The 11174-nt window shown below is 41.1% G+C and overlaps 1 protein-coding gene across 6 annotated transcripts in view; it reads left to right on the forward strand.

The window, feature by feature from the left end:
• Nucleotides 1–11134, forward strand: part of TANC1 (tetratricopeptide repeat, ankyrin repeat and coiled-coil containing 1) — a 61333-nt gene extending 50199 nt beyond the window's left edge. For 4 of the 6 annotated variants that reach the window (XM_058028472.1, XM_058028475.1, XM_058028474.1 and 1 more), the window contains 9 exons: nt 1826–1904; nt 3276–3409; nt 4134–4257; nt 4371–4546; nt 5573–5705; nt 6505–6596; nt 7030–7176; nt 7629–7729; nt 8591–11134. In XM_058028472.1, coding sequence (XP_057884455.1) covers nt 1826–1904; nt 3276–3409; nt 4134–4257; nt 4371–4546; nt 5573–5705; nt 6505–6596; nt 7030–7176; nt 7629–7729; nt 8591–9953 — 2349 coding nt within the window. In that variant the 3' untranslated portion in view covers nt 9954–11134. The remainder of the gene's footprint in view (nt 1–1825; nt 1905–3275; nt 3410–4133; nt 4258–4370; nt 4547–5572; nt 5706–6504; nt 6597–7029; nt 7177–7628; nt 7730–8590) is intronic. The other 2 variants (XM_058028471.1, XM_058028473.1) reach the window with 1 other exon arrangement.
• The last annotated feature ends 40 nt before the right edge of the window (nt 11135–11174 follow it).

Consider the following 11174-nt stretch of genomic DNA (forward strand, 5'->3'; position numbering starts at 1 on the left):
AGAGGCTTGGAAAGAATAGTTGAATATTCTGATATTTATTGTAGTATATATTAGCAGCGGGTCTAAATGATCTAGCTGAGTATCTGATAATTCAGTTTGCTTCAAGGTTTGTTTATATGTAATTTTCTCTCTACTTTGTCCTCCCTGTCCTTGGAAGTAGTCCTAAATCTCTAGTAGTGGTGATGACTTTCTGTGTCACTGATTCACCCAAGTATGTTTCTACTTCAGGTTGATTTTTTTCTTCCAATTTTTCATTGCATGTAATCGCACAGGCTTCAGTTTTCAGCTTGATGCACATGCCAACTTACAGACTTCAGCTCAGTGTCACTTTAGACAGAAATTTGGGAAGGAACACTAAAAATAAATGTGTGTGTTAAAAATAAACACATAAGAAGTACTAAAAATGCTTTAGATATTTAGGTAATACAAGTATGTCTTCTGTTCATTGGGAAAATAAACGGTAAAATTTTACTTGATAGAAAAGTAATGGGTAAGTAAAGATATGAATAAAGATCAACTAAACAGGAGGACTTAGTTTTGTAGTAAGTGAGTGCCAAAATGGAAACAAAATCTCTTCAATGAAGCTGTTTCAATATTTACTTCTTTTAAATCTAGTTTTAAGTTGCTATAAGAAGTCTGATCTTTGAAGTTGTTTAGATGATCTAAATATAGAAATATCTATGTGCAGTTAATTTATTATATGGTATATGAGCCATTGCTGTCTTACAATATAAACTTGAGGATTCTGAGCTGTGGTTAACTTGGATGAATGGATCATTCCTTTACTCCCATGAAAGTTCTTGTTTGCTGTCCACCGATTAAATGAAAGCAGTCAACTCCTGAATGTCAACAAAAGAGATCACATTAATCATAAATACATACCTGAAAAATGTCCATCTTTCTCTGTTTTAAGACATTAAGAAGCTGTATTCTTAGCTGAAAAGATGATCTGTGTGCTTCATAAATTTTAATAAATTATGTTCTAGCATTTTGAATCTTAGGATTTTCCATACATTGTATACAACAGTTTTCAGACAGCCTGAAAACACACAGATCCTTTCTCCTTTCCTGCCTTTGTTTTTTCCTGCAGCATCCCAAACTCTGTTAGTATGATTCTCCTCCCTCACCTGTTGACTGCAGCCTCAGTGACCATGTGCCCCAGTAGAAAATCTATTTAAAACAGTCTTGAGAAAAAGTTTTCATTTAATGATCTTTTAGCAGGTGGTTTCAAAACACAGATTTCCTTAATATTGTAGAAACACGGCAAAACTTAATTTAAAGCTTATTTCAGCTTTAAAAATTACCATTTATTGACATGTGCTTAGACCATTCTGGGAAGAAATTTAGAAAAACAGGTAACCTATAAGCAATGTGGAAGGAAAAACCTAGGTATCACCGTTTTACAAAATGTATGCAAATATTCTCATTTTTGCTCTCTTGTTTTAGATGATCTGGAGTTTCCTTACTGAACTGGGAGGCTTTATTTTTGCCATTGTTTATTTTGATTATTCTGTTCTATATATGCCACATGGGAACTAATTAAATCATAGTCATGCCAAACAACAAATTCAGAAGAGCACTGGGCTTTTTTAAAAACAGAAGCGCACTGGGCTTTTTTAAAATTGTTTTCAATAACATTCACTTGTCTTAAAGTCATTCTAAAGTCCTACTGAATTTGTTTTGAGTAATACTGATTTTCTTTTGTTGATTATATGCATTGAGAGAGAAGGACTCTCACTTGTTTTACATCTTTTTCTCCCTTGTGTCATGTGAGTGACAGCTGATGCTCTTGTGGCTCACCCATCTCTGCTCAATGTTTTGGCAGGTGGTTCATTACATCTTGACAGTTGAAAAAGACCATGACATGGACATCAATGACACTGATGCCTTGTGGGGAGAAACAGGTATTTCCCTTCTTGTGTGTTTCATAATTAGCATTGCTAATTTAAGAATAAGGAGTTTTTAATCTTATTTTTTAAATTTCATTCTCCATAATAAAAATAATGGAAAATACCAGTTTTAATAATAAAATGCAGTTTATAAGTATGGTTTTAACTTACTGAATCTATGCATCTCAAATATTGAAAGATTATTTTATATTAAAATTACTGTAAATTACTGACTTTTTAACTAAATGGAAAATTGTGGAAATACAGTGCTTAAGTTTTAGTGTGGAATTTTATGGGATTCTCTGTCTGAGAACCTTTGTTTAAATATCATTAGTTTTCAGGAAGTGCTGGGCCATAGCCTCATTTGTTCTGCTTAGGCAGTGGAAGGAGAGACCTGCCTTTGGGCGCCTGGGCAAGGCCACATGTGGTTTTTAAGGAGGGCTGTAATGGCTGCACTGCAGTTCCCTGGTGTGCTTGTGAGTGGCATCTCCATGCCATGGTCACAGCCGAGGGAGGGGAGCAGCACTGGGATGCTGGTCAGTGGCCTCTCACTCCCTAGAGAAGCACATGTGCTTTGTTCCTGCACGTGTACAAACCCCTCGCTGCAAATCCAGCAAATTCCAAAAGCCATATATCTAAGTTAATTTTTTCTTCAATATTTTCCTGTCAGTACTTTTTATTGAAATCCTTGCATAATACATTGGGAATCTTCACTCACTGAGGAAGTGAACTCCCTAAAAGGGGGATTTTTGAACAAGACTCAACTCTTTGCTTGTAATATTGATATCCATAACAGTTACTTTCCAGTTGTTCAGCTCTAAACAGTTGTTATAACTGTTGCACAGTGCAGTTTCATCAACTGAGGAGGGAATGGGTAAGATAAGTGCTAAAAAAGAAAAATGTACTTCTTCCTTGACTGTTCGTAATTTCCTTTACTTTCAGCATTCATTGGAATTTTAAACAAAAAATCTAATTGACCATGTTTGAAAATGATAAAAATGAATAACAGGAAATTCACCATTTAACTCACTTCTTAGAAAAAAAATGGAAGTTACTAGGTTTTAGAAGCTGGAGGAGCAAGTCCTTTGCTGATTCTTGCATAAGTCACACGTTAACTCATTTTTTAATACTTGTTGGCATGACTGGTGGGGCTTCAATACAAACAACAAAATTTAAATTTCAAATTCTGTTTAAAACACAATATGAGCAAAATAGAAGAAGGGGAAAAATTATGATGGGGAAAGTATTTTCTTTTTTTGTTCTTTTTAGCTTTCAGTAAGTGTCACAGTGAAAAGCCGAAAGAATGGGGATTCAGTAACACTGACATATTGTGCATGTGTCGAAAGGCCAAGTAAGCCAAGATGTTGATGCAGATGCTTTCTCTAGCCCTGACAGCTGCTGCAGGAAGAGGGAAGCTGGAGGTGTGCCGGTTACTGCTCGGGCACGGAGCGGCCGTGAGCAGCCCCAGCCGGAGAGGCGCGCCGCCGCTGCTCTGCGCCGTCCGGCACGGCCACTGCCAGGTCTGGCTGCTCTGGGGTCCCGGGGAGGTGGCCCCGGTTCCTCCCGTCTCTAGCTGTGAACATAATTAGTGTCAGTTTTCTAATGCATGTTTGCATCTGCTTCAGAGGGATATGCTCAGAAGCTTCACTTCCAAACCCTTTGTATCCCTGGAAATAACTTAAAAAGCACATTGGCATCGCAACAATCTTAGTTACAATATACCTGAAAAATAATGTGAGTTTAAAATATTTTATTTCCTAGACCAAGATCAAAGATTCTGTACTGCTGCTGTGCAGAGAGAGAACCTTGGATTCAGAAGCCTTCCTCATGCTGGCCTCTCCTGTCAGGAGGCCTTGAACTGCAGTCAGGGCTTGAGCTACATAGAACTTCTCAGTGGTTGCCATAAATACTACCTTAGTCCTCTTTGTTAAAAGTTCATGATATTATGGCTGAAATCTCAATCTGCCAACTTAATAAAATCATAGAGTTGGTAAAATTGGAAAAGCCCTCCAAGACCATCGAGGCCAGTTGCTCCCCAGGACTGCCAAGGCCACCAGTAGCCCATGTCCTGAAGTGTTACACCCACGTGGCTTTTAAATCCCTTCAGGGATGAGGCAGGTGGGAATTCCACCCCTGCCCCTGTGCCAGGGCTGGACAGCACTTTCTAAGAAATTCTCCTAATATCCAATCTAAACCCCCTCTGGTGCATGGAACGTATTTTTAAATTGATAATTTCTGTTTCAGATTGCCAAACTTCTAGTGGAACATGGGGCTGATGTGAATTTAAGTGATAAGCAAGGCCGGACACCACTGATGGTGGCTTCTTGTGAAGGACATCTGAGCACTGTGGAATTTCTCCTTTCTGAAGGTAGAAAATAAATAGCAGATTACAGCTGCACCAGGGATTACATCTGGGTGAGTTAGGGAATTTTTCCATTTAAGCAGAGAAGCTTCATAACAAAGTTCATATTAATTTTACAGGTGCAACTGTTTCATCTCTGGACAAGGAAGGACTGACAGCTCTGAGCTGGGCATGTCTGAAAGGCCACAAGGAAGTAGTTCGGTACTTAGTAGAGAAAGGTGCAGCAACTGATCAGACAGACAAAAATGGACGAACACCCCTAGACTTGGCAGCTTTTTATGGGGATGCTGATATTGTAAGTATAACAAAACATAACATTCGAGAAAAAGTTACAAAAATTTAGGATTTACAAAAAATATTACCTACCAAAATAGGAAATTTGGGGAAGTAACCAAGAAGGTTACACTGCTCTCATCTTGACTGCAGTGAAAATGTTTGCTCAGGAAAGCATTTTCTAGATAGAAGCCCAGAATTACACTGCAAACCCACAGAGGTCCCTTCTCAGGGTCCTGATCAGTTGATGCCTTTGTAGATGAAATACCCCAAGAAGAGGTGTAAGAAGAGGAAGGGCACACTCAGGTCTGTGTGTGCTGTGGACAGATCCAAGAGGTCAGCAAGGAACTAGAACAGCACACGCAGCCTCCCACACTCACTCACACCTGTGTTTCTGCAGCTTGCATACACAAGGTCTGTTTCAGCTGCTGCTGTGGCATGTAACTCACTATGGCATGTTGTCCCATTCAGCCTTTGTCTGAATTAACTTGAAATTGTAAGTAAGTCCTCAGGTTCCATAGTGGCTTTGGTAGTTTTCAGACACTGTTTTTGCCTGTGACCCTGGTACTGTAGGCTCTGCTGGAGAATGAGGGGTGTCCAGGCTCCTTCCTGTCCCTGGATTTGCTGTAGGTCATTGTCCTGGAGTAGTGCCAGCTCCCATTTCCCTGCCTGGACCGGTCCCTTCAGTAGGTCTGTGCTCAGCTGCTGGCCAGGCTGGGACAGGGACAATGCCAGTAAAGAGGTCCTTGTGCAGGCCCATGGCTTTGGGTCATGGGGCTTGTCCATGGGCAGGACTGCTGGTGCCTCTTCCCTTACAAGATCACTGCTGGTGGCACTTGAGCAGGTAATAGTTATGGGAAAGAACTGCTGCTTCCCTCCAGCCTGCCTGTGCTGTGGTGCCTTTGGTGGGCTTTAGATGGCTGTGCTCTACTCAGCAGCATATGCTCAGTGTGTTTCAAAGAAAATTACATGGTACCTTAAATATTTCCTTGGTCTGCCTTTCACGCCAGAAGCCATGTTACAAAGCATGTTTCATTTCTTCTCCCAGGTGCAGTATTTGGTGGAGAAAGGAGCAATGATTGAGCACGTGGACCACAGTGGCATGAGGCCCCTGGACAGAGCGATTGGCTGCCGCAATACCTCAGTTGTGGTCATGCTGCTGAGAAAGGGAGCCAAGCTGGGTTAGTGAAACTGCCCTGCACCGTGACAAACAACTGGGTTCTGCTCTGCCAGAATTAGTTATTTCTGTAAAGTAGATGAAATAAAACACCAGATTTTTGCAGGCTGTCTGGTTTGCAGATGCCCGCCGAAGATAAACAATCTCCTTTAAAGGCTTACACACAGGACACCCTTTAGAAGTGAGGAAACACAAGGACTTTTATTCTGCTCCTTCTTTGATGTGTGCTGATGGCGAGGTCTGGAGGAGTCACTGTATATGGTTACTCTGCCTTAATATATTGCCTTAAGACAAGAAAATGGTGATTGTGCTATTACTGATACATAATTGTGGCACTATTAATGATTTAGATTAGGAAGTTTTACTTTTAAATAACGTTCTTCTAATAAACTGTGTATTTTTGCCAAAGAAATGTAAATTATGTATTGTCAGTAGGCAAGTATATGATGCAGTTGTGTTTGTGATAATTACTGAATATTTAGTACATTTGAATCCCTATTTCATATTATTTGGGTAGTAAATGTGATTAAATACAGGTTCTTACTTAGGCCTGAATTTAATTGTGACTTCTATACATTCCTTCACAGAGGTGAAATGTATCAGGCCATCTAATACCTGGCTGCTGTCCAGGTGGTGGCATAGATGCATTTTAAATGTGTACACCCTAATTATGATGATCATAGTAATACTGGTTCCATGTAGGTGGAATATATGCTGAAGTAGAACCAGGCTTTCTACTGTGGTAGACAGCAGGAACACACTTGCTTCCCTTTTGTCACAGAGCCTTAAATTTTAACTTGCAGGAAATGCAGCGTGGGCAATGGCCACCTCCAAACCTGATATTCTCCTGATTCTTCTGCAGAAGCTGATGGAAGAAGGAAACACACTCTATAAAGTAGGTGGATTTTTCTTTTTTTCTGGCAGCAGAACATTGGACTTCTGCCTGAAGGCAGACTGAATGCCTTTATGCCTCCTTTTCAGTTATATAATCTAACATATTACTAATCTGTTTAAAACAGAGTAGTAATATATCAGATTATATGATTTTTTTCTGGTACTAGTAGTAGTACATATTAGTGCAAGTATTTTCCTTGTCAAATACCATTAAACATTTGAGTTCAGAAAGGGATACAAACTGTGATTAACATGCAGGCTCTCCCTGTGCTTTTTTTAAAGTGTAGTTCACACTGTGTATATTTATTAAAAAAATCTCTGTGTTTTCTACTCAAAGGGCATCTCTTGGTAGATGTCAAATATAAATATGCTTTTTGGACAGTATTGCAATATTAGACATTTGTGAAAAACCTCTTGTTCCCTAAAATTTGCAGAAAGGCAAGATGAGGGAAGCAGCACAGCGCTATCAGTATGCATTGAGGAAATTCCCAAGGGAAGGGTTTGGTGAGGAAATGAAAGCCTTCACTGAGCTGAGAGTTTCATTATACCTGAACTTGTCACGGTGTCGCCGCAAAACAAATGTAAGCTCTTGCTGTTAGTCTGCTGCCTCTCTAGCATTGGGAATCTGAGACTTATATCCTACTGCATTGCTTTGTTGTATGTGGACATGCATCTGTACTATTTTAGAATCCTTTTCACTATATCCTGATCTTGGGCTTTATCATGTCAATAAATGGGTGGCTTATAAGATGAGGGCATGTTGTCGTGGGGGATCTGTTACAGCTGGTCTTACATCATGCAGTTATTGTGGAATGATGAACTGCTGGATCTTTGTAGTACTTTTAAAAGACTGAATGCAAAACACTGCTACCTTTGTTATCAACCAGCACAGCCAGGTGCCATGGCTGTGCCCATGTGTGCTTTGAGCAAATACCTGCTCTTGCAGGCTGGGGCAGAGCCTGGAGCCATGCCCTGCAGCTGGCAGCTTGCTGTGACTGGCGCTTTGTAATGGTGTGTTTGATTCCTTTCTTAGGATTTTGGAATGGCTGAAGAGTTTGCTACCAAAGCCTTGGATCTGAAGCCTAAGTGTTACGAGGCCTATTATGCCAGAGCGAGAGCCAAGAGGAACAGCAGGTACTGCAGAGATTTTTTTTTAACTTGCCATTTTTAATAACTTGTTCTTTTCTGCTAGTTGTATTTCAGATTTGCAAAGAAAAAATTATTTTTTAGTGCCCTTTACATCTCTACTGGGTCTCTCTTATCAGATAAAGCCAACCACATCCAAATAGTGATATTGAATACTTTGTAAGTACTTATGAGACAGTCCAGAAAGTAACAAATTCATACGAAGAGGGATTATTTTAAATGTAACAGTGAATAGGTCTGCTGCTCCACATGACTCAGCAGAATGTGACCAGCAGTGTGCCACCCAATTCCAGCACTTTATTATTTATTGCCAAGCTTACAGTTTATTACTGGCTGCTTTGATAGGAAATAATATGATGAATCATCAGCAGTTGAAGACAAAAATAAGGGGAGAGAGGAGGAACTATCTTTTTAGGTTGAAAGAATAACAAACTATAGTGGTGTAGCTGAAGTACAGGAAGAGGTGCCTTTTTGATTCACTATATCTTTTCTAAACATCAATAAATGGTCATGAAGCAGAATTCAGCAGGTTCCCTTCTCTAGAGGTAACTGTGGAAGAGCTTGTGAGACAAATTGTCAGTTCCTGGTGTTCCCAGCAGAGAGTTCTTCTGCCTGCCTGCATGGGGTATCAGGATACTTTAGGGAAACATTCAGGGTTGGGTCTGTGCTTCCACCTTAGTTAAGAAGTTCCTGAGGTGGAGAATTTCCAGTTGTAATTTGTCACCACCTGCAGCAGGAAGCAACAAATCAGGACATTTGGCTAAAAGGGTGGAGGTGGATTAGTAGTAGGCAGTGCTGGGACACAGATTTACCCCAGTTTTCATTATTTACTTACTTGTTTCTAAACAGAAAACTACTTGCTGCTCTCTCTGACCTACGGGAAGCCACTCAGATATGCCCCAGCAATCAGGAGATAAAACGTCTCTTGGCTCGGGTAGAAGAGGAGTGCAAACAGCTCCAGAGAACACAGCAACAGAAGCATCAGTGTCCACAGCTGCTTGAACACACCAGCAATTCAGATAATGAGGAGGAAGGAAGCGTATCAGGTGTGAACGATAACTTCAATCTTCAAGACAGGGAAGATGACCTGCCACACCCCAGTGAATCTGTTTCTCCTCCACAAAGGCTGCAGTGTTCCTCTGCTGCTTCATTATTTAGCAGGACCCTTCAAGAAGGTGTTCAGAAAGCTCAGTGTGTGTCTCCTCAAAGCAGAACAAGCAACAAGTACCTGAGAGAGCCAGGTTTGATTATGCAGCCAACAAAGCAGGCACAGATTGTAAAAACGAATCAGCATCTGAGCTCCATCCAGCCTGGATCTAAACCAGGAAGCAGTCAAGGTAGCACCAAGCCACAATCATCTTTGCAGCATCTTTCCCACAGTCCCATGCCCATCCGGCACTGTGGAAGTCAACAGGTGGATGAGACAAACATATTTTCATCTGGAAGCATTTCCACAGATCCCGCTGCTGAACTGCACAATGAGAAGTTTGTGCCCAGCCAGCGTTCACATCCACAGCATCATGAGACTCTCTCTTCTCGTTCTTTTGCTTGTAAATCTAAACCTAGTGACACATCAACAGCCTCTGCTCCAATGAATTTCAGTGACTCAAGGCAGCAAAGCCCTGTACCCAGTGGTGGCTCTTCTGGCTCTCCATCCAGTAGTGTGATTCTTTCCAGCTCATCAAGCAGCTTCACTGCAGCCAGCAGTTTGTCAGGCAGTGTTAAGGGGCTGGGCCCAGATGTTCGACTCAAGGAGACCAACATCAGTCAAGCTCAGGGCACTGAGCACCGACCTCGCAATACCCCGTTTATGGGAATCATGGACAAGACTGCAAGGTTTCAGCAGCAAAACACACAATCTAGTCGCCCTTGGCACTCTCAGGCAGCAGAGGGATTGTCCACAAACGTTGCTTCTGCAGGCATTCAGCCCTCCAACCTGGAGCAGTTCTCAGTTAAACACTACTCAACTAAGGGATCCTCTACAGGCGCTGCCCCTGGAGAAGGCAGCCAGAGCAGCATGCAAGCAAAAGAACGTGAGGAGCTCATGTGCCAAACCCCTTCCCACTGTACAGAGAGCAGATCGCCCAACCAAGGTTCTCATTTATACCCCGATGCTGTAGCCAAACTGCCATCCCACAGCACTCAGGACGGCCACCTCAGTCACGTCACCACGGCAAAACCAAAGCGCTCGTTCATTGAATCAAATGTATAAATACTGTTCTGTACGCTGACAGGGTAGACTTGGCTCACAGCATCACAGGGTCTGACTGCTCTACAAAACACTGACTGCCTCGGCATGGCTGGGTCCCAGGGAGCAGTCTTTAATGGGATACAACCACTTCCAACTGTTACTGCCACCACAGGGCAGTGACAGTAACTGGAATAACAAATTAGTGTAGAAAGACTTAATTAGGTTGGCCTAGGAGCTCGAGCAGAGAAATCCTTTCTATCACATGTTACCAGTAAATAAGCCTTTCCTTTCACATATGGCTTCAGTCTTGGCTTTTGGTTCTCTTGCATCTCACGCATAGTACTTGTGCCTCTCAAATGCTTACGTGCTGGTGTCTCACAGCAGCGCTAAGGGCGATAATCTGCTGCAGAATACTCAGATCTGTACATGCATGCATTTTTTTCAAATCAAATTATTTTATCACTTTTCTAGTGGGATCTAATTTGGGTTGCATGCTGTACATTTAGGAAGCATAAATAATTTGTGTATGAGTAAACTATAAGCAGCCATGCTTTGATGTGTAAATAAAACTATTTTTAGTAAATAGAAGAAATTAAATAAAATGAGTGACAGTTGCATGTGTATTGGGAGGCTTTGACCATATTGGTTATTGCACTGAAGAACACACTATTATGGCCTATTAACAATAATCGCACTTTATATAGGGTATCTAATCACCTTTGGGTGCTATCTTAAAGCAAAATGATTTATTGTTTATTTGTGAAAAGGTACAACAACTAAATGCTTAGTAAATGTTTTTATGGGAAACCCAAGAAAGGGATGGAGTGAACGTGAAAGTTTGAGGAACAGCGTATGTGCAGTTGCATGACAGGATGAAGTTGAGATGTTGGTTTTTTTAAGGAAATGAGGATTTTTATTGGCAAGGACATACTGAAACTGAACTGCTGCAATGACATTCCTATGAGTGCAATTCAATTGGAGTGCTCAGCTTTATATTCTTCCCATCATGCTTGATTACAGTGTTCTGTAAACAGCTGTACCCAGCTCTACACATCCTTTTGCAGTTTGTATCATTACACTTTAGCTTATTTATTGTTTACTGTTTCTTTGATATTTTGTACAAGTCCCATATTAGTCTTGTCCTGTAGTTCTATTTTTGCACAGCTACTGTACTCTTTCCATACAAAATAAAGATTATTAATATACCTGTGGGATGAGATGCAGTCCCTGATGGTTACAGGA

This window comes from Melospiza georgiana, chromosome 7 (genome assembly GCF_028018845.1).
Source record: "Melospiza georgiana isolate bMelGeo1 chromosome 7, bMelGeo1.pri, whole genome shotgun sequence".
Classification (NCBI taxonomy): domain Eukaryota; kingdom Metazoa; phylum Chordata; class Aves; order Passeriformes; family Passerellidae; genus Melospiza; species Melospiza georgiana.